This window comes from Falco rusticolus, chromosome 2, assembly GCF_015220075.1.
Source record: "Falco rusticolus isolate bFalRus1 chromosome 2, bFalRus1.pri, whole genome shotgun sequence".
NCBI classification, from domain to species: Eukaryota; Metazoa; Chordata; class Aves; order Falconiformes; family Falconidae; genus Falco; species Falco rusticolus.
The window spans coordinates 121,047,758-121,072,440 of record NC_051188.1 but is presented as its reverse complement, the minus strand read 5'-3'; the positions used below and the strand labels follow the sequence as shown (position 1 = coordinate 121,072,440).

The 24,683-nt window shown below is 36.4% G+C and overlaps 1 protein-coding gene across 1 annotated transcript in view; it reads right to left on the bottom strand.

The window, feature by feature from the left end:
- Window positions 1–24,683, bottom strand: part of LOC119143563 (ABI family member 3 binding protein) — a 144,031-nt gene that overhangs the window by 97,828 nt on the left and 21,520 nt on the right. The window contains exons 5-11 of the mRNA XM_037377939.1: window positions 17,535–17,716; window positions 14,450–14,511; window positions 11,554–11,605; window positions 10,386–10,448; window positions 9,211–9,306; window positions 6,002–6,079; window positions 339–419 (exon numbers count right to left, since the gene is read on the bottom strand). Coding sequence (XP_037233836.1) covers window positions 339–419; window positions 6,002–6,079; window positions 9,211–9,306; window positions 10,386–10,448; window positions 11,554–11,605; window positions 14,450–14,511; window positions 17,535–17,716 — 614 coding nt within the window. The remainder of the gene's footprint in view (window positions 1–338; window positions 420–6,001; window positions 6,080–9,210; window positions 9,307–10,385; window positions 10,449–11,553; window positions 11,606–14,449; window positions 14,512–17,534; window positions 17,717–24,683) is intronic.

Here is a 24,683-nt window from a genome sequence, read left to right as displayed (position 1 = left end):
CATTGATGTTGATTTTACTGATGGAAATTTTATGTGATGTCAATCACGCAGGTCAGATAAACAGAAAGCATTACTTTGAAAAATAATATTGAATCACCCAGTCAAATCTGCTAGCAATAATCACACATATAACAGCCACAGTTCAGCCAGAGCTAGATGCATCCTGCTTTTTGTTTCATGTGTCAGCTGCTGGAAACATGAAGGGAACCAGAAATTTTAATTAGGACTTCCTTTGGAGTCAATACAAAGGGGATCCAGCAAGTAGAAGAAAAATTCTGCTGGAGGTGAAAAAAAGCATTTAATGTACAAAGAAGGTAAAAAGCAGCAAAATTAGTTACCCAGTATGTTTTGAGTTTGCACCAATTCGGGTTTAGGCGTCGATTTAAATTCCTCAGGTCCATGTTTTTTCTCAGCCTGAGCTAGAAAAAATAAGCTTTATTTAATACAGAATCCCTCTGACCTTTTATCTACTGCCCAAAGTTTTTCTTATCATCATTTTATGCCACCTGACTAGAACTATTTCTGCAGCAGCTTGACTACATCATGATTAGTATTTATTGTTGTTTTCAGATGCGAAGTCTATACGAAGTTGTGGGTTTATTTTGTTGCAGTTTTACATAAGTATAAACAATACCCATTACATTGCAAAGTGTATTTACAAATATTTTCCCTGCTATTTTGGAATTTTTTTAATCCTTGTAATATAAAAAATTATCAGAGAAAGAATAAAGATTCACCTGTAATACCTTTGCTCTTTCATTTTTTCTAGTAACAATATATTACGCTTTTAACTTTCACTCATTCTAATTCTACATCTTCAGAGTAAAGCATGAGCAGTTTATTAAACAGCCATTACACATATGTAAACTGACTTGCTGACCATATTTTAATAAACTAGTGCAGAATTACACTCTTCCAGCTGTTTCACATAACATTTAATTCCTATGGTATGTAAGTCACGATCACTTCTTTCTTCTCCCATCTTGCTGGAGGTCTCATGGCATTTGATCAGTTATACAGTACACAGAACTGGTAATCTAAGATTATAAAATGGCAAAGTTTACTGATACAGAACAGAGAGGACAGTAAAGTCTCAGCCTTGAATATGATAAGATTCCTTCCCCAGTGCAAACTGCACAGTATTTAGCACATTTTGGTATTTAGAGGTGATCTTTAATATCGGCGATCAGCACCAATATAGCACTAAGTTTTAGTATTCATTCAGTTTAATAAAGATTTCTTTTTGAGATACAATAGGAGAGAGCTACTTTTGTTTTTCTGGCATGCTCTCCTTGCTTTTTCCACAATCTACTGAGCATGTTTCAAGCAAGAACTGATCATGTAGGTTTATAAGCTTCTTATTTCCTGAAGAAAACATGCTGTTTTCCAGATTCTAAATAGCTGCATAGATGCTTCTACAGTTACAAACATTATAGAATTTTCTGTTTTGGACTGTGGTGCTTTTCAGTGTCACAAAAGCTGGAGTCTCCACAGATGCTGCTTTACTAGGACTCAATTCAGCTTCTGTCAGTTACAGTGCTGTTACTGTAATCTGTGGGAGGAGGTTTTCATTCTACAGAGAAGTTAAAGCAATTTATCTCTATGAAGCCTGTGGGAGAAAATTCACCCATGAGAGACCCAGAAACAACCGGTACCCATACCTCAGAAGTACTTCAAAAATTAACATTTCTGGTGAAATGCAATCATTCAAAAAACCAACACCCAAATAAGAACAAAACAAAGAAGAAAAAACAAAACAAAACAAAACAAACAAAAAACCCCACAAAAAAACCCCATAAACCAAAACCACCAAAAGCAAATACCAAAATTTAGAACTCATTATGCTTTGGGTTTTTTTAGAGGTCACATGGTTTACATTCTTATGGAGCATATCTCCTGTCAACTAGGTTAACTGAGCAAGCTGAACAAGGAAAAGCATGCCCAGAATTGGTACAAAAGAAACTAAGCTCTCCTCTGTTTTGCACAGAACATTGTAGGGATGATGTCAAACAGCAGCAGACATTTTTGTAACACAAGACACAGGAAGCAGAAAGTTTAGGCTTTAAAAGCTAAATTAGAGAAAAAGAGAGAAATGCCTTTGACTTTTCTAGGGCACCAGGTAAACTAGGCTTAATGTGTTGGTTCAATGGTAGCTGCAAAGTAAATGGTTAACACAACCAAGCAAGGTAAGTTACTTTACCATCACAGCATGGAATACAGCAAGAATGTATTTAGGCAACATTTCTTAAACTGTTTTTCCTCTAACTTCTCTTGACTCTCTCATTCATGTTCCTTTCTTCCTCCACAACTGGAATTAAGACATTCTGATGGAAGCAATAATCACTCCTCATGTCCCACATGAGCACAAGAGGAAGCCTTCTGGGGCCAGGAGGAGAACAGGAGGAACAAAACTTGGGAAATATGGCAACAAAGGAGTTATTCCTACTAAACATTAACCCTAGTTTGGATTCACAGGTGGTATTTTTCATTTCAAGCTTATTCTCTATTTTGCAAAACTGCTTTGATAAATTTCTGGTCCAATCCCTTACGTAAAGAAATAACTTGCCTTTTTTTTTTTTTTTTTTTTTTAAAAATTAGTTCTTCTGTGTCCCAGACAAATGTGCTGATATTTCTAACTGTTAGTTAGCTCCAATTTCCCTGTGAAGTTAATGAAAAGGCTCACATTTCACTCAACTGGGAGAAAAAATGTAGTGGTATTTTGAGGTATATTAGACAGCATTTTAAAAATTGAAGAGAGGGGGCAGGGAAAGTATTATGAACTTGTGCTGTTGTATTAAGAATAAATTAGTCCTAAGTGGAAAATACTGTAACAAGCCTGGCAAAAGAAAACATAAAAGAGCTTACTAACCAGTCTTTCCATGGAAGTGCATGCCAAGGGAGGGGAGGCCTGAAATTAAGAAAATGATGGGATGCCCGGCTGACAAATACACCCAAAAAAAGTCACATCACAAACCACATCCTTTGACAAGGACCCAGTAGAACACAAGAGCAGCCCAGCTCATGGAGCCTTTCACATAGTCCATTTGCTGAAATACTTCGAGCTCCTTTCTTCCCTTCTTGCATGACGGATGACACAACAGCTGCTCCAGCACAGAACTTCTTTTAAATTAGTGGTCTGCTGCCACTTCTGGCACCAGGCCTTAAACCTTTCACAGCAAATAATTGCTATGTCTTACTCAAAGAATCCAGTCTGAATGAAATAGAGTGAAGTGGATCCTATTGCTAAATGCAATTAATTGTGCCTCCACATTACCCTGCCTCTCAAATGCAATCTTAAGTTACTTGTGAAAGTCTGGCTCAAATGCTTATATATTCAAGTTATTTTTGCATGTGTAATGGCTAGACAGAAATTACACTCAAAGAACTTTTTTTCTTTTAAAGGATTCACTTTCCTGTTTCCTGCTACTTCCTTTTTTTTTTTTTTTCTTTTTAACTCAAATTCTGTAACCACAATGAATACATTCTTTAATGTAAATAGTGTGATATAGTCATATATGTCAGATATGACATACATGAGACACTGGTGCTGTGATCAACGAAGAATGACTGACAGGAATGGTGACCACAGAGAAAGAGCCACAGAAGCAAAACCATACAGGAAGCATGAAGTGGAAGATGAAAATGATTCTGAACATTTCAGTAAATAACTAAATGATGTGAAAGCAGTAAGAATATGTTTAGTTGTAACAAATAGTTATATATCATCTGTCACTAAAAAGACAGTACTTGCCAGTTATTATCATGTGTAATGAAACACGCTATCCAACTCCGTAAACATACATTTCTGCGCTGTGTCTAGATGACAATGTTTACGGTTACAATTACTGCATACCAGGTACATAAACACGATTACAGAACACAAAGGAAAGGAAATGGAATGGACTGATTCCCTCTTCCCTGAGGTGATATATTAATTCTGGTGTCACACTTCACACTGTTTACCTGATTAAACAGTAATTTCCAGCACAAGGAATGATGTATTTTGATTAGATGAATGCAAGCCTGAGGACTAGGATTTTGCAGGAGAGTCAATTACATAAATCTATGCATCCAGCTCTCACTTTCACAAAATAAAAAAGTTCTATAAAATATACTGGTAGCTTGCTTGCTCTGCAGTGAGTTAGACAAGGTAAATAATTTAGTAAAATAACTGCAGAATTTAAGTCCACAAGAGACCTCAAACTGTACATCAAAAGAAAATTGGGAAAAAATATTCTTTAATATTTTTAAAAAGCATCCACAAATTTCCAATTAAAAGCAAGCTGTTTATTACATATATGCTAAACTTGTAAAGTTCTGAGCCCCCTTTGATAATAAATTCCAGTGGAGAAGCATCTTTGATTTCCTCGTAATATTTAGTATGAACAGCAAAGAGATATCCATATGAAGGTTTTGCAGAAAGGAACTGATGGTTGAAACCAGAATTTGGCAAATACACTTATCTATGAAGTAGAAAATAAAATCTGCAAACATTTTCAGAGAAAAAAAGAGTTGGATTGTTTAATCTAAAAGATGGTTGCCAATCATTACATGATTTTGCTGCATTACTTCATCCTACATCTCTTTTATTCCCTACATATTCTTTGGGTGGGGCTTTTTTTTTTTTAATTTAGACCAAGTTGGTCTGATGATATTAAGTATGGTATATACTTACGGAATAAAATAAATGCAGTCATATTTAAGGGCAGTATCTGTGTGAATTGTGTGATGCCAATGGAATAATGTGCTACACTATTTCAGCCAGCCAGGAAATACTTTGCAGATGGAACAGTGTAATGCCAGCAAGATCACACAATATGACTAAAGTAAACCTAAGCAAACCTTCACTGTATTGTTTCCTCAAATTCTTTTTTCATTTTAATGTCTTGTCACCGTTCAAGCCTCCTTTCTCCCATTCAGCAAAGAAGTTGGCAGAAGCCAATTACTGCCTCTAATAACAGCAGAATCAAACTTCAGTCTCAGTGATAGGATAAAAGCCATACTACAGAAAATGAAGATAGGCATATTCCTACTTAAACAATTCCAAGATGTGGGTTCATAAATCAGGTGGAAAATCACTCTTCCTTCATTTGGTTCTGAACAATTTATTTCCCTCCAATCTTTTTGCCCTCATATTGCAAATGTTAAAATACAGGGCCATACTTCTCATATAACTCGATGAAGTAGTTTGTCTACGTTAAGCTAATTTGTTTCCTAAGCAAATGAAGGCAGTAAATCTTGCAAGTTCTAAAATTTCACATTATGTTTTTGAACAGTGTAAGAAATTAACATCTGAGTATGCCCTTTTGATTAAGTGATATTTTATTCAGCCACAAGTAGAAGATCAAAAACTTCCGTCTTCCAAATATACATGTCAACATACATTTCACGGACACATAACTTTGAATATGAGTCTAGGATCAAATTTCATATTCCTTTTCCACATATGTGAAGAGCTCCCGTTTACTTTAGTAGGACCAGTAAGTTCACAGAAAGAGCGTGGCAAGAATTATGTGTTCGAAACTGAACCTAAAAGGAACATCATGCTGTCATCCTCTGCATCTCTGAAACGGAGCCTGTTACTGTCTGTGTCTGCTCCATCTTAATCTCATGCATGCATTTTGCACAGTCATGGTCTTAACTCTGATTTTCTTCTTCATATATTTCATGAAAGTCAGAATTTCAAGGTGCATCAGAAGAAAACTCTTGTTTTGCCATATTTGACAATTTCAAGGTATCCAGCACCGCACAAAGATATGGTTCTAATTCTAAGAGTTTTTATAAACCTAACAATTGTATAATTTGAAATTTTCCTCCAAAATCAGATTCAGATTTTTATGCACATCTACCACTCATGGCTACTAATCCAGCTACATTATCCTCCTGTTTTCCAACTACAGCCTTTAACTGCAGATTAAGCGACACAAAGATGGATATAATCTTAGTTTGTATATTTGGCAAAGATATGACACAGAGTTTCTAAAAACAGAATTTTCATTACCTGGGAGGGACTGTGGGGAGATTTCTTGAACTTCCGGTGTTTTGGATTCAGCAGGCCATGCTCGAGTTTCATTCTTAGCTAAAGGGACAAAGACATTAGAAATTGCAAAGCTGTGTCTGCTCTGTCCTACTACAGATTTATTTCTGTCCCACTTCAGTTTGCCAAAGTAAACCAACATGGATAAATGTGGAAAGCTGAATACCTTTAGGAATCAATGAACTTCCACTGCACAATCGGTACAAGCATCTATCAAGCTATGTTAAATGCGTGTGGTTTTGGTAATTAAGATTCCCTACAAAGAAAATTTACAGCAAGGAATTTAATGCCTTAAAAATCATTACTTTCCCTGTGCAAAACAAGTTTCAGTAGTTTTCATTTGTCTAGCATTTGAGTATTAGCAGTCAAAAAAAGAAATTTTTAAAATTCAAAGTTGTAATACAGTCATAAGCGTTATACAAGAATAGTCTAATAAATTTTCAAATGCAATGGAATTGTCACACTAGCCATGTGCTTATTTTTGTTCACATTACTTCTAACAATTAGGTATGACAATAGCCTTCTATCCAACACATAAAAAGATATTCCAGCAGTGGATATCAGAGAATTAGAGAATAGTTTGGGCTGGAAGCGACCTTAAACATCACTGAGCCCCAGCCCCCCACCATGGGCAGGGACCCCTTCCCCCAGCCCCGGCTGCTCCCAGCCCTGTCCAGCCTGGCCTTGAGCCCTGCCAGGGATGGGGCACCCACAGCTGCTCTGGGCAGCCTCTGCTGCCAGCACCTCACCACCCCCACACTGAACCATTTCCTCCTCACACCTGATCTAAATCTCTGCTCTTTCAGTTTAAAGCCACCACCCCTGGCCCTATCACTACATGCCCCTGTACAAAGCCCCTCTCCATCCTTCCTGTTGGCCCCTTCAGGTACTGGCAGGCTGGTAAGGTCTCCCTGGAGCCTTGTCTTCTCCAGGCTGAACAGCCTCAAGTTTCTCAGCCTGTCTTCACAGTGAAAATTAATCATTTTTGAGTTAATAATACACTTGTTGGGGGGTTTTTTCCCATTATGGACTAAGGCAATATACTTTGTGGTTTTTTTCTGGACTACTACTCTTAAAAAAAAAAGTTTTTGTCTAGGTAAGCAGAAAAAAACTACTTTAAGAATTCAATAAATATGATATTCTTTGATGTATTATTTTGACTTTTCTAAATAAGACAGAATTAGAATAGTTGCAGTATTGTCGGCAAAACACAGTCATAACTTCACACACTATAAGCCTTATTGCATTTTATTGCAGACATACATCATTCTCAGGGATCATTGAAAGGTATCTGTAATAGATTTGGACAATATGACGTTTTGTCAATTATTTTATACATTTGCATTATTTCTCAGACTGTTTTTGCCTTCCAAGCAATGACTCTTCCCTGTTTGACACTCCTTTGAAATCCAGTAGTCCCTTTTGTGCACACCCACGTACTTCATGTTCTCTGGTAAGGAACATGTAGTAAACAGAATAAACATCACTTGTCTGCCCTGCTTATTTTCACAAAGTGCTTGTGTAATTTACCATAAAAGAGTGGCTCCAAACTGCAGTCACACAAGCCATCTACTTCAGAAGTAGCAGAGTGCTGAAATTTAGAAGTCCAAGTTCTATGCGCAGTCAGCTGAATAAGTTGGACATCTCTAGGAGAACTGAAACTACCTTTGGTTTTTTCCCCACTCTTTGCTTATAGTGACATTCTGCCATTTTCACTGTGCACGCTATTGAACCTTATAACCTGCCTAAAACCACAACATTGTTTTCCTGCAGAAGGATATTACTGTTAGAAAATGAATATTAAAGTTCTAAATACTGTAGTCCAAAACTAATATTGGAGGTCTTAAAATAGGTTTACTGAAAGTGGTATGAAAAACAGATTTGTCAAAATATGGTCTGCTGCTGAATTTTCATGATACCTTTGTTACTTGCACATCATATTTGTGTTACAAACCAAGCTAGTAATGATAAACACCTCTTCTTCTATGCTTCCTGTTCAAAGAAGGTATCAGTAATCAAGTTAACAATGTGATTAATTTTATCATTGTGACTGAAAACTAGTAATGCTCTGTAATGTAAATACTGCAATTAAGTTTTTCCACTTAGCTTAAATTTTCAGTAGTCACAGATGATGTTAACAATATTTGTCTGTCAGATGCTGGTAAACACTTCCAGAAACTTATTTCTAAGGAACTCAGCCTTAGTTCAAACATACTCTTAACTCAAAACACCAATATTATTCTACTGCGTAGCTCTACCCTTACACATACACAGTATCTTAGCAGGAACAAGCACTGCTGTTTTCTCACTGCAAAGCAAGCCAGTCTGAGAATGTGCCATGGCTAGCAATGGAGTGACACAGTAAAATAAACATAGCACAAATAAAGGAAAAAAATCTGACCCAGTTGTTCACGGTTCAAATTAAGTATTAAGAACAAACAAGCCAAAAGTCATCAGATCCATAACTCTGCTCTAGGAATCTGTGAAAGATGCACTGGGGGCATTATTAGGGGTTTTAAAGAAAGCTGTATTTCCCACAGTTATGCTACTCACAGATGATATGCTAGTTTATAAATCTTAAACAAAAGCCTCATTCTTTCTGCTGCAGGTTTCAGGCATATTCACAAGATACACAGGAAACTTGTATTGAAATGTTCTAATTTCTGGCTACCATTTTTTCATGGATTTAATTACAGATAATAGATAAGAATCTCTTCATGAAACAATTTCTCACATATGCTAAAGCCAGAAATCATACAATTAAAATTCACTGAAAATCTGGTCTTCCAAATGGACACATAAACTTCCATTTTTCAAGACATATACTGAAAGATATAATCTATGAAAAAAAAAGTTACGTTGTGAAACAAACCAAACCCCCTAAAGTCCATAAACATGACTGGTTTCCTTCCTTTCCTGTATGGATCAAAACTACTGCATATTCTTTTAAATGGCTGCAAAATACCTTAAAACTCTGTTCAGATATTTTTGAATAAATGAATTTCTATGAATCCTTATAAGTCCAAGCTAATCATTAATTAGACAAACAGAAAAAAAGAAGGTAAAAAAGGAGGGGAGGGGGAAATTACTTTTCTGCTTGCATACATGATCTCACATTGCTATGCTTATGATACTGCTCACAAACAATAGAAGCTTAGTTCATTTCTGCTTACCCAGTTTTTTCCTGGATGCTTGAGGTATGTCATCTATTGTCAGGAGAGGGGGAAGTTTCTGCTGAGTTTCATTGAGGCCGGGAACAATAAGGTGCACTACACAGAAAGACATGTGCCATTAACTCCAGAAAAGATGAAAATTATACTGTCTTCCCTCTGAGGTATATGAGCAATTACTACTGAACCATTGGGAGTTTAGTCTGAGTATCTGGGAAATCAGTGCTATTCAGTAATTATCACTCCCATTTGGTGCTATTTACCCTTTACACCACTCAGTGTATTATCGCCATTTCACGATTAATCAGAATTGAAAACAATTCAATACTGGAGCATACAACCCTGGAGTACTGCAGTATCACAGAGGCCAGGACATTCTGTCTGGTGGGCCAAGAAGACTTGACACCAAACATGGTTAGTAAGTATCTGATTCACATCAATACGTTAAAACCCACACAAAGTAAACTTAAGCTAAAGTTAGTAGTTAAATAAAGTATTTCTGTATATATAAACGACTGAACACCTTCCTGAATCCAAGAATAAACTTGTGACTAGTTTATTCACTAGAAAAACAGTGAGTTTTTCTGATGTATTTCAGGCAGAACAGTAGTTCACCACACTAAGCGCTATTATGATAGACTTTTCCCTATTTTTATGTCCTTGGCCAATACTGTGTATTCTTAACAGATAAACAAGGGTAGAAAGCATGAAACTGAATGGCTTGAGGGAACAGTTATCCCCAAAGATCTAACATCAAGCTTTAATTGCAAGGAAAGTTGTAATATGCATCACCGTAGCCTAATACGTCCGTGCAGGTTTGTGTCTGTAAATGGTATATTACCAATACCATCTTAAAAAAAACAAAAAGAACAACCCCTCATCTCAGTAAGATCTTTGCCACAGAATGTTACTTGCAGTATAAAAACTTCTTGGCTTTAACAGTGACGGTATCTTCTTTTAAATACTATGACAATAAAATGGTTCTACTTCCCTTAGGCTACATCATCCTTGAACCACGTGTACCACCATAAAACATAATAAATACTGTCTGGACCAGTTGCAAAATACCCTTTGATAGGCAAGGAAAGAACTATCAAGATCAAGAAAATTAGAAGTATTACAAAGTTGTAATTTTCAGCCAAACATAAGGAAAAATAACAAAAATATCTTCTAGTCACCTAATATCGCTCCTGGCAGAGAAGAACTATCCAATGTTTTTGACTGTGTCCGATTTTGAATAACTGCGGAAACAACACAGGTATATCAGAAAATAATTTAAAAAAATCCAAACAACACCAAAAAAACCCCAAACAAGAAACAGAACCACACCTAAGACAAGCCTCGGCATTCTGAAAACCTTTCCTCAACTTAATAATTGGAGGTAAGAACACCATCCTAGACTTTTCTGCATTTACATTCAATTTAAGAGACTGCAAACTGTTTCCTCTACACCATCTCTTTACTGTGCATCTCTTTTCCCCCTAGCATATCATTTTATATCCTTGGTGAAAAATGACATTCTATGTGAATGTTAATAAAGGGCCAGCTCCAGGTCATCTCATTACCCTGCTATTCACAAGACTTCAAATAAGATGCATTTGAAGTAAATGCCAGTACAGTCATATTTTAACAGTAATTATCATATTTTGTTTTCACACCATCCTCCAGTGTTTTCCTGTCCCTGAACTGTGAATACCTCCAAAGACAATCTACTTGATTTTGTTACTTAGAATTATTCATAATACAATTTGTCTGCAAGTTTTAATCCTCAGCTCATTTTCTATCAGCTATCTTTAAGTAGAGTTTTAGTTTAAAGATTACACTACTATACTACCACTCACTACTAGAGAGAAATTTCTAAAGGGCAGTATGTATAAGTCTCCTGTAGATGGATCTCTCCACTGACCAGGGAAAGGAGAAGAAGGGAGCCTAAATCAATGACTTAGCTGAAGGTAACCACAAAAAAGTTTGGTAGCGTGAATCTTGTTCGTACTGCTGCCCTTCATGCCTGAATCAAGTTAAGCTGGGAGATCAATGTGCCTGGACAATGCAGTTGAGAGAGAAAAAGAATGGATACTAGCAGAAATCAGAACAAACTGGTATCCATTCACTGATTCAACTAAGTCTTTGTTCATAATGCAAGGTAATAGCTCATTTTATTAACAGAGATTGGTAACAGCTGAACAGTATTTGTAATTAAAGGATACAATACTTTGTAAGGCTCCACATATTCTAAATGGAAACTTTCACGACATTCACATCTGAGTCAGAATTTTTTTTCTTTTCCATTTTAATTTTAAGTTACTCTTGCAAAGCATAAGAATAAATTAAAAAATGCAAATTTACCTTGTTTGATTATTGTGACAGGGACCAACTTCTTGTTATCACGCAGTGTAAGCTAAGAGAAGAGAGGGGAAAAAAAACCCAAAACCAAAGCCTTGGGATAAATGCCATAATAGTAATTCAACTTCCTGAGTAACAAAAATAGAGGGCTCTAATTCTGTGCTGCGCCAGGCCCATGTTAACACTGGATATGGCTCTGGCCATGGTCACTGAAGGTTACACTATTGCTTCAGTTCCCATGGGTTAGTACAGTAACATTGCATTTTCATTTCCTTTTTTCAGCTTGAGTATTTTGCTTCATAAAAACACAGTATTTGACAGCTTAGGAATCCCCAATCCTTTTTTTCTTTTAAGTATCTCTTGAATACTCACAGGGGAGTAGTCCAGAAAGGTATGAAAAGCTGAAAATTAACTACAACAAAAAATCTGAAACATGCAATTACAAATTCTGTCATAGGATATAATTATATTCTCAGGAATAGTACATTTAGAATACAAACTATTTCAGAACTGGGTGTACATTTCTAAACTATCAGCACTCCTGGGTGCACAGTCTACTTAAAGTAGATTAACCCAGAGTAATTTTATTGGGTGAAATTGTTTTCAAAGTATAATTGGCCAGCCACTCATGTTCTTCTCACATTTTTATGCTAAATAGTTGGACTTTTCTGCTGTTCACTTGCCTTTGACTGAGATTACTTTTTGCCCCAGTGTGAATGTTTTCCAGGATTTTGATACCACAAAAATAAGGAACTCATGAATGGACCCCACATTTATTAAAAGGAAGAAAGCAGCTGATCCTAAGATTAAAAATTAGTATTTACTACAACACATCGGTACAAGGAACAACTTCTGAAAGCTTAATAATACACTCAGGTGACGACAGGAGGCAGACAGTAATGCCAGCAATATAAAAATGCTAAATACAATAAAAGTGGATATTTTTTTTTTACAGTTATATCTAAGTTGCAAGAAAGAAAATAACTCAATTACCTCTCTTTGTTAAATGTACACTGCTAAAGTCCAAATCAGTTAATGTTCATTTTGCACTTCATGACACCTGGTCTACTTCATGTGAAAGAGCACTTGCATGCAAATTCAGCATTTGATGACAAAGCTTCAATTTTTTACCTAAATATAACTATTTTTGCTCTAGTCTAAATATTAAAAAAAAAAAGATGCTTTAAAAGCAACAGTTGGGTACACATACCAATGTCTAAGAAGCTGGAGGAAGGCAAACCTCAATATGTCAGATGGCCCTTTCCTCAGGGAAATGGATGGAGGCTGCTTATTCCATCAAAGCTGTTACTTTCTGCTACCCAGTAACAGTTTTGCATTGGCATGAACATGGTTTGAAATTAAGTGGAGGTTTCAATCATTGTCATTAATGAAGGATGCAAAATAATATTCCTTTTTTTAATTGCTTACTAATTTTCCTTTATTATTAACAAGGTTTTCACTTCTATTTTGCCTTCTGGTGAAAAAAAATGTGTTGCAGATGATCAGCTTTTGAAGTAACCCTGCTATTTATGTGACTAACAAGTGGGATAAAATGCATTTATCAGAAGGAGGTATTCATTTCATTGTATTTCATGTCAGGAGCCCTACAATCAAACAGCTTAGCTGTAGCTCACAGAGCCCCAGGAACTTAGTTAAACTGAAAGGGTGAACCTGCCAAAAGAAACACAAGCTGGTATGTGACCGATGTTGAAAGGGCAGAATGACTAGATGGATCAGTAATGCTGCATTAATAAACAGCCTTTAAAAATGTCTCCTTACAGAGAAGAGTTAGAACCATGCTGATATGAGTCAGTTGTGTCTTTGGAGAAGAACAAGGCAAAGAAAGCTTGACCTACATAACACTCACTCTGGCTTTGCACTGATGATGCGATTGCACCACTGAAACATACTCCACCTAATACTGTGGAAACTGAAGTAATAACATAAACGTAAGAGCGGGCCACTATCTGCTTCCCAGCCTTAGTTTTATGGCTTTTTGCACCACTAAAGTGAGAATGATAAGAGAATTTTTAGAGCAATCTACGGCATATTTTCATTATATTTCTGTGTAGGGTGATAAAGCAGTACTGTGCTGGAACTAAGCCCTGAGAAGCTGACTAAATGCACTAGATGCTGGCTTCAGTCCTTCTTTCATGTTTAAGCTGTGCAAATATTTGGAAAACTGTTTTAGCTCACTTTCTCAGGAATTCTCTGGCATAAATAGAATCTGTACTTCTACAGAAGCAGCACAACAGAGTCAGGGTCCTGGCACACAAGGTTTGCTAAGAGGAGTAAAGGAACTCAGCTTACAGTTCATATGCCAGAATGAATTACCTGATCTTGGGCTAACACATGTAACTTACAACACTTATGGGACCAATAGGAAGAACTGTAAAGTTGATTTCATCAACAACATAATGAGATGAGCACCTTCCTGAATTGCTAATCAACTGGCTTCATATTACACAGATAAAACATCTTCTCTTGAATATGAGACATGACTGTTTCCAATAACCTAAGCATTATACTGCTCTAACTCTGTACCTAATGGTATAATTGAAGTATTACTGGTCTAATTGAATACCTAATTAGCCTACAACTAAACCTATGTAATGGACCATGGCTTGATTCCTGCCATGCACACATGGAAACCATCAACTTCATCTTTTTTAAACCAGAATCAGTATATGTATTAATCTCAGCTACGGTTCTCAATCATTTCAACAACCCACATATATAAACAATTCTCCATACATTTATGTAGTCTTAGATTTAACAGATATTTTTTTAATATTTGCAATTTGTGGCCATGTCTTTCTCAATTTATTCTAACAGAAAAACAAAAACTTGGCCATACAAAATACATATCTGGTATAAAAAATAAGACAGTTTTGCATACCTGTGTTTGGGAATTAGGTACCAACTTGTACATATTCTGGAGTTGTCCATTTACTTTTTTATCTGATTTGACAGAAAGATAAATAAATACACAAAATTGCTTTTTGTTTTGTTCAAAGCAAAGCAAACCAAGTTTATCCACCTTTTTCAATAGCTAAGAAATTTAGGAGGCTTAATGACAAAGTATAAAAAAATACTATGCAACAGTTTTGTTTGGTCCTGTTTCTCCAGACTAGTAAATTCATCTGCAAAGCCTCCTCTTCAGATTTTGACAGAAAGGAAATGAAATATATTCCTGTTGTTCTACAACAGCGGGTAAGAGAGATGAAGTGGTCTTTGGGACTTAGTAAGGAAAATTCAGAGGTGCCTAAGAGGATTCTTTAATAACATTAATATAACCACAACACTAATATGCAAGGCAGAAACTTGAAAGAGGAATGTCTGCATCCCATCTGGCTAAAAGCAGCATGTTTAAAGATTTCCAGTAGTTAGTCTTGCTTTTAAGTGCACTCTTCTAAAAACATAAATACACATTTAGCAGTGGCTATACAGAGCAGGCATATCGCTTCTCTTTGGGTCTGACACGGCTTCCTTTATCTCAACAAATGAACAAAGTAACCCAGGATTTAATCTCTGAAATCTTTCTCTTAGGTTTTTCCTCTTAGCTTCTTAGTATTATAAGATTGGTATGATGCACCTGTTAAGTCCCTTCCAGCACCTCTTCATATTCTAGCATGATGCTTCAAACTTTATCTACATCTTCCACCTTTACACTTTTCTGCTCCCTTTGTGTTGATAGGTGTGTAAACAAGAGTCAAGCTACGTATTATCCTATTTCTTCACAATTCCATCCATAACAGATAAGCAATTGAAAAAAAATGAAACTATAGTGAAATACCAGTTGAGAGACATTTAAGTTCACATGTTATCCTGAATAAAACAAAACAACAACAACAACAACAAAATCTTTCAAAGTGCTTGATGCTTCTCAGGAACAGGACCTACTATTGGCCTAAAGACAAGGGAAAACTGACAAAAGTTTCACACAAACTTAATGAGAAAAATCATGTTAAGATGGTCAGAAATAATCTACTGTCATCTCTTTTGATAGATTTTGGTTAAATGTTGAACATTTGCCATGTCTCTTCTGTCTTCCCCAAATCCTGAATTAAAACCAGATTCTCCTCCCAACCTCTCCCAACAGGTTTAGCAGATAACAAAAACTGGACCAGCGCATTCAACAAATAAAAGACCATGCCACAGGAATTTCACTTTACAGTAATTTATACATTCTTCAGTGAGGAAAAAAGTTTACAGTGAAGGATGTTTGGTTTTGGTTGAGATGCTTAATATATTAAATGACCCTGAATTGCTGTAAGACAGTAAGTTAAAACAGAAACAAAGAGGCCATTTGTGCTGATTGGTAAACTCCTACATGCAGACAGATGGTTACAAATTTATAATAAATGTTCACTCTCTGTTTACTGCCCATGGTTTCTGTATCTACCTACTATGCATTGACAACACAAAAGCCTTGAATCTGAAAGGTGGTGACGATTTTCTGATTAGAAGACATGTTAGCAGTGAGCCAGAATGTAGACATACAAGGTAACGTCAAAGTCCTTGGATTTAGTTGCTGCAGAAGCATCCACTGAATATACAAGTCTACATTCTGGGTAAAACAAATCTCATCTAAATAGAATATGAACTCTTACAACAAAGTTTCTTTCAACTAACCTCAACCAGTCTCTGTCACTTACAAGAATGATTCTCCTGGCCTATTAAAAATGTATAGTGTCTGTAAGAAACAGCACTTAGAAATATACTATATACAAAGAGCAGATCTAGTCATGTCAGTGGATATATTTCAATCAGTCTTGAACACAGTATTAAACTATAAACACTATGCACTCTTCATTCCCTCCTATTTGAAGTGCTCAAATACATTCCAGAACTCACTCTACTCTAAAATACTTAAAATGTAGGGGGAAAAGCCATTTGCTAAGCCTGCTTTAGAGCTGTGAAGCAGTTTCTTTTTGTGATGCAGGTATAGGAAAAGGCAACCATCATTCTCCACTTTAAGCTCATTGTATAGTGATGGCACTATTCTGGACTGCTAAAATTACTCTAGGGTCACTGGGCTAGTACTTCAAAGTTACAGCTCTCTAACCTACGATGATACCCGCAAAGTTCTTTATTAGGGAGTATGAGTGCTTTTGCCATGTTACAAGCCAACCCTACTGCTCCCCTCCCTTATCCTCAAGTATCCCAAGCTGTAACTCACCTACAACTTGAAACTGAGGTCCAAATCAAATTTCTTCCTCTCATTAAATGGAGGAAGGCTCTGCTGCTGCCTATTTCCTCCACTGATAGCAGTGCTTCTTTGAGCAGTACCTGTTTTTTCAAGGGTTAATTTGACGTCACCTTGCCTGCATTGTCTTGGGACTTTGGAGAAAATCTTAAAATATGACTGAGAGAACAGCCAGAGATGCCATACACTGCCTCTGTGATAACCCAAACAAAAGCATACATGACAGCACATGCTTCAAACACCATTTACATAATTCCTTGACCTAAAATTAGCTTCAAATTCAACTTTCCAGCAGTCATAAAGGGCCCAGTGTGATGAATGCTGAATAGGACAGACCCTGCCTAGCTTTCAACCAGCTTGAATGTAAAAGTAGATATAAAAGAAGATTCAAGCAAGGATAATACTTTCCATCAACTGAAATTAGCAATGATCTTACTATTCAAGGCCCAAGGAAAAAGCCTGGAAACCAGTCAGAAGTATAAACACGCATACTCTACACTTCTATGCGTAACTAAACTAAACACTGTTAGAGTTCTACCAATCTGCAGCAGATTCACTATATGCAACAAGAACACCTTTCACAAGAGCAGGTGGCAGTTTTTCAAACACAAACTATTCCTAGTCTCACCAGTTCCTAAAAGAATGTTAGGTGCATAAGGGATAGCATTTAAACAATGAAAACCTGATCAGTAGCTTACTCTATGCAATACCACAACAGAGGAAAAAATACTGTCAAGCTGAGTTGCTATTTGATTAATTACTGTCAAATACTTACTAGACAGAACTGTCTTATGATTGAAAGTCTTGCTCCAAACACTATCCTCTACGTTGTCTTTAACTCCAAATTCATAAAGTGTATTTGGCTTCAGATTGTCCACCACTGTCTCTGTAACTGGGCAAAGCTGGAAAACCCATTTCTTGTCTTTACCCTTTTCTCTGTAGCGTACTGTATAGAACCTGTTTGACAAAAAAAAAAAAAAAAAAAGAGAGAGAGAGAGAGAGAGAAAGATAAATTCTTCACAAAACCTCACCACAACACAACCATTTTTGTTAGTAATTACTAAAATAACTTCTACCCACCATCGCTCTTGTTCTTTCTGGCCCCTTACAGTTATCAAATATCAGAAGACATTTCTTCTTCTGCAAATGTAGTGCTAGCCCAGTCACCTCCTAGATACATATATGCTTCCCATCACAGAGCCCCCAATATCAGGGGTCTTATACAAAGAGCAAAAGAACAGTCTCCTTATTCACAATCAACCATGTGTGTGAGTTTCTGACCACAAATTGCAAGCTCATTTTGCAAGCAGTTCCTGTGATTCTGACATATGCCGGAACTAGTCAATTGAATCATGAGTCTACTAGTCAGGAAGCCTCAACCAATTTCTCAAAATCTTCTATATCCGTCCAGGGGAAGGTGTTCCCCTCAAAATTGGTCCAAAAATATTCTCAAGGGAAAACCAGCAATAGTTGACATTTATATAATACATTCCTCATTCAGCAATCCCATTATGTATTGCCCACACTTGAAACAAGAAAGTAAACCAAGACATTACTTTCAGCAGTTTAAACGACTAACATGATGAATGCTAACAGATTATGAAATAAAAAAACATTTCTACAGAAATTGCCCAATTCAATCAAGCAGCACCACCCTGAAAAAGTATGACTGCAATGTAACCAGTGTAAAGCAATGTAATTTAAGTGGTGAGAGTTACGGCTCAAGAACTCCACTGCCTGATACAGTCTCATTTTCAATATTCATGCTGAATCACTGCCAAACTGGGGTGGGGTTTTCTGGTTTTGTAAAAGCAAATCTCAGAGACATTTGGCAACTTTTCAATCCAATTATTATTGAAAATTGTTAACATAATGTAAATAAAGCATATCCATCTCCATTTACATCAGCTGAAAAAGGATGAGTCAATCCCATTCAATTGTATTTTTCCACACTTAAAGAGCAATTTAGGGCCATAAAACAAACACAACTCTAAACCTCCAAGTACATGCCCAAGAATCTTTCAGAAGCAAAAAGAATAAGAAATTTGGGTTGTAAGATTGAAGCCAGATATTATATAGGAAAATATATGGAAAGAAAGGAAAGGACCTGAAGAAAACAAACCAAAAAGAAGAGTTCTTTAACCAACTGAAAAGGTGTCCAAAGTCCAAATTAAAATTACTTAATGGACTAAATATAATACTGCCACTGCATAAAGTTGCTTTTGCCAAAGTTACAGAAGAGCACTTCCAGAGTAGAGTATATGTGAAAGATGACTGGTGAGTACAGGGAAATTCTTCCTTCATTGTTACAACACAACCTAAGACAAGGTAAGTGCCAATCATGGAAAATATTTTCACACACACAGACTCACTTTCTTTACATATTTTATTTCATAACTGTCTAATTTGTCTTTTTGGCACCAAAAATATAAGTTCTCCTGTTCTAGTTGCTTCAGTTCAGCTCATTCAGGTATTCCACCAGCTTACAAAATTAGTATTTATATTGGCTCACATATCGTATTAGCTGTACTGCTTCACATTCAGAACAAGCCATAGTCTAACCCAAACCTTGGAAAGACATAGGATAAGTCGTGAATATCCTCTCTCTTCTTATCAGTTCCTGGTCCAATTCCCTATGTCAAGCAACAGAATTAACTATAAGTTGGAATGACGTTTTAAACAAGAAATTATTGGCAACATTAAAAAGAGTAAAATTTCTCCTCCTTTATGCTCTGAATCCTTTCATCCATAGTCACACAGATGTTGACAGTCAAGAACAGCTTACTTGAACTGTCACTGTCTTGCAAAGGATGTGACAGTAATAAACAAATCCCATCTGCAACACAAATTCATCTTGCTGGACCCCATAAAGTCTCTTGGTACAGGATTTTGAATAGATATAGATCTACGATCAAAATGTGAATCACAAGTAGAAGTAGTCACCTTCTTCCCAGCTTGCCTAAAAGAGGAAATTTAATTTGTTTTCATAGAATCATTTAGGTTGGAAAACACCTTTGAGATCATCAAGTCCAACCATTAACCCAGCACTGCCAAGTCCATCCCTAAACCATGTCCCTAAGCATCGCAACTATGTGGTGTTTAAAACACCTCCAGGGATGGTGGCTCCACCACCTCCCTGGGCAGCCTGTTCCAATGACCACCCTTTCAGTGAAGAAACTTTTCCTAATATCTGATGTAAACCTCCCTTGGCGCAACTTGAGGCAGTTTCCTTTTGTCCTGTTGCATGTTACCTGGGACAATCTTCATCCTTACGTTTTCCTGTCTGCTTTAGTTGAATGGGGTAGAAATTAAGTGATCATATGTGATGGAAAGAAAACAGTATAATGATTCATTTTAATTACTGAACAGTCTAAATGAATAGCTGCATCAGAAATTAGGAGGAAAAATAACCCACCAAAAACTTATTCATGATTAATAGGCTTTTACATGGCTGCTCCCACTTGCTTCTACTAGAGAAAATGTTCTGGTTTTGAATACTGTCTCCACACCTGCAAATTCCTTCTCCCTAATGTGACTTAAAATACAGATCACACTTGTATGTCAAAAAACATCTTTCACTAAAATTCAAGGCTATTAAAAAAATCTGACAAGATTGTCATAGTTAGGCCAAACTATGCCATTAGAAACATGCAGCATAGAAGATATGTGCTCTCAAGTCCAAGATTTCCAAAGCCTGTAAAAACTTCACCAAGGGTGTAATTATTTCAGTGGAAACTTGCCACAGCGAGTAGTAAAAACATGACTGCTATGACAGAACTTCCTCAGCCATTTCAATAAAAAGCAACCAACATGAAGTTCCATTTAACAATTTGCAAGTCACAATCATTTCAGTATAAAAATTATCCAAATTGTAAAAAACATGCAGTTTTGGGGAAATGCAATCTTTTGTTTATAGAGTATGAATTCAGAAATTGCAAGTTTTGTCATCAAAGAACAATTCACTGTTAAAACCAGACCAATGAGCTGCCAAATAAGGTGTAACTTCAGTGCCTGGCTGAGAACATTTTATTGATTAAATTTTGTTGTTATTTCTCCTTTTCAAACCTTCCTTTCAGAAAAAAAAAACACAATACCAAGCCATCCACAGATATAATTGAAGACACGAGAAAGCCATAAAATCTAGTTACAACTTGTGTATCAATCCCCTTGTGGCAGTGACATCGATGCACAAACTTTGCACAGCTGCCCTAGGGCTATGTGTATCAGAAGCTGCAGAACTTCTTCTCCGACTGCAAACATTCAGAGAAAACTTCTCCATAGATTCCTGCAAAAAATGATAGCAGGCAGGCTGAAATGGAGTACAGCCACAGTCACACGGGGGGGAAAGTTACGTTGCGCTATTTCTTAGATAGAACGCTTCCCATTATCTCTGTGAGGTAAGAATATGAAAAACTCATTGAGTACTGAAGGGCTCTGATATGAAAGTAATACACTATTCCAGTGAAGTGTAATTGGAACAGTCCCAGGAATGCTACTCACAGCTGTGAATGCTTGTTTGGCCTTTCAGCAAGCAGGTGGCACACCCAGTTACACTGGGTGAGAATTTATTTTCATCTAGATTCTCAGCATGTACAAAGACCTGGCAGTATTTCACTGCTTTTATTTTTGATTCTTGTTTGTTTTGGTGAGAGACTTGAAAAGGGTACAATTTACCAGAACAATGTTTATTGAATAGCACTTGCATTCCTATTTACAGCCAATACTAATCAAAAGATTTCAGGGTTCACTTTGCTTCTTTTCCAGCTAGTGCACTATAAAACATTAGAGCCCTTTTGTTAAGCTCCATAAAAACTAATCTTTCCCTGTCTCACTAACAGGCAATGTTTCACTCATTAGAAGACACCTCCAAGCAAACCGCCATGGGACTGTAGAGAAATTTTACCTCCTCCCTTTTTACTAGACAACTGAAAGCATAATAAATACCAACAATTTAAACAGAACATGTCATGAGCAGGTGAGGGGTACTGTTCCACACAGAGTTAATTGCTGCAATAAAGCCCCACCAAAAAAAACCCAAAAATCTGACCACAGTAAAGAAATAAAGTGCCATATTTAAAGTTTGCATTCTTGAAGCTCTCTCTACATTAACAAGCTTTAAGTATTCTTTCACAATATTCTGATTTCACTTGCCTCCACCTATGATGCACACCAGACATGAAATAATGGCAGAAATAAAAGAAGCAAAACCAATCTAATAATTTAAAGGAAGCCACCAGAGTACAATATTAATCCATAGGGCAACCACTATGGTGATTATGATACCTGCAAAATCTAGGTAAAAGATTATGAGCCCGATGCAAAAAGATGTTTCTATCCTTTTTACGTTTGGTTTACATAGGGCTGGCTTTTTAAACTCTACAATGCAAGGCAGCGAAACCGTTTCTTCCTCAGCTTAGAGCTAACCCTTTTATTATGCAAGAAATCAAGTTATGATCACTGTTTTAAAGAAGCCACCCACAGGGGTTTTGGTTTTGAAATTAAGGAAATCTTGCTGGTTGCCCAGAGAAGCAAAATTCTAGGATGGATAGGCAAAATGTAAAGTTTTTATATATCAGTATGAATGACACTGTCTTGCTAAGAATTCCAGTGCTATTTTTCCAATTGTTAACCAAATCTCTTTTTAGCCAGATTCCCAGAAAATGCTCGTACAGTCAAATATTTGTGCACAAACAATTAGAAACTAGTAATCTTATACAGCAGATGGTTTTAGGAGATTTCCAGACTAAGTCGGTTTGTACAAATATCATGGGTTTATTTGGAACCAGATCCAAACCAAAGTGCCAAAAAATTTAATCATTACTATTTTGGTCACACATAACACTAAACAATTAAGCCTTGGAGATATAAGGACATTCCCGGTCTGTGATTTTGTGTTTCCATAGATAAAAGATTATAAAACTACACTTTGGTGCATAGGAACGAAATCAGACCTTTAAAAAAAGACTGTTAACGTACACATATATTTATTTGTTTATAGTTGACTTCATTAAAAGCATAGCATCCATTTAGTGTTAGAAAGTAATAAAATAAATGGTTTGAACTATGATTTTCCAGATACTGAGTTTCACAAATCAGCACATGAAGTTGATTATATCGTTTCTTTTTTATTGCCAAGTTTACTTTAAAGTAAGATACACCGATGTATATAAAAGGATGGGAAGAATTACATTGCTGATGGCTACTAGTTAAGTTTGCAAAGTGCTTTCTAATTAGTTTTAACTTTTACATGATCACTAACATTCACTTTTTTCACTCATATTTAGTAGAACTACTGAAATTAATTGAAGCATTAGAGGTTGCAAAGAATGAGAGGCTGACCACCAATAAACCTTTCCATGTTTAAAGAAGCTTTTAGCATACATTACTTCCACAGAAGTCAAAAGCATCTGAATCTCAAAAAGTTTATTTGCTGCAGTATGTTTTCCTTAAGGAATTCTGTTAAGTTTAAACGCCATTTTCTATGACATTTGCAACACAAAGTATGATTAAGTTGGCAGCTGCATTGTGACACATATTTGTAGATCGGCACAAAAGTAACTACATTGCATCTACACATGTACATATCTTTCTGAATTTGGGATTTTAAAATCCCTATTTCTATGTGCTGTACAGCATAAAGAGTAAGTTTGGATTCTTTTCCTTTTTTTTTTTTTCTTTTTTTGTTTTTTAGAGCATGAGATACAAATTAAGTAAAATCTGTACTACTTTCAAATATGACATGAGGACATCTAAATTATGGGCAGAAAAGATTAAACAGTATAAATGTGAATTTCTTGAAGTTCTTAACTTAGATATTTTTCATTAAAATACTCATACCTTCAGGTTTTAAGTTTCTGTTTTACATGTATCTGAAAGTGTGGGGGTTTTTCTATACAATCCACTCGATAAAGTAAAATATAGTACTCCATCTACAAACCCAGTTTCTGCCTTGCAACATTTTCTGTTTCTTCCCCCAAATGCCCTTCCTAAAGAACTGAAGGTCAAACTCTGCCTTTTTCAACTCCCTGCTCCATTCTGGGTTCTGTGGAGTCGTTCTAACCAAAGGCCAAAAAAAAATGTCTATACTCTCTTTTTCAATACTCAATACAATAGTCTATACTCTTTTTCAGACCTAACCAGACAGTAAACATTGGCCCAGTAAGTTTGTTAGGACAGCTCTGCCCACTATTGTTTGGTTGAACACTGAAAGGCAGAGAGGGCAGAGAGGAAACAGGTCTCTACTCTCGTGTAAACATAAAAAGAGGAACTGAACATGACTGTGCAGCAGGTTATCACGACTCTGCCATCCTCCCTCATCAACTACCTCAAACTAGTGTCAGAAAACAAAATGCTGAGAAAGTGAACTCGACATTGTTGGTGGAACCCTTCTGGTGTTAAGTAGTTTTCATCAGTTACATAAAACCAGTCGCTTGAGGTTTTTTGGTTTGGGTCTTTTTGCTTTGTTTTGTTTTGCATTCTAGTGCTAAGGCTCTGACCAGAGATGATAGACACTTCAAAGATGCTTTAAAATTTGCCCTTGCAAAGAACTTTCATCCACAGAAATGGCAGTGATTACCCTTGCTTCCACATGGAATTAGGGTTTGGGGTTATCTTGCAGGAAATAGGTAGCACTCTATTGGCTTATGCTCTTAATCTCAAGAGAGGCAAGAAATCAAAGAATGGTTTGTCAAAAAATGGCATGGGAAGTTTTTCTTCATTGGAGTTTCTTAAAAATCACTTTGTAAGTACAGAAAAACAGTATGTGCCCTCAACAAGCAAGCAAGAACTTCACTGAAGCAATAAAATATACCAATGCTTTTTGAGAACAGGAACCTCTTACTCAAAACTCATTTGCTCACAAAACCAGCTCCTCTAAGGACTATCCCACGGAGGTCAGACTTGCACTAGAGAAAATATTGGCCAA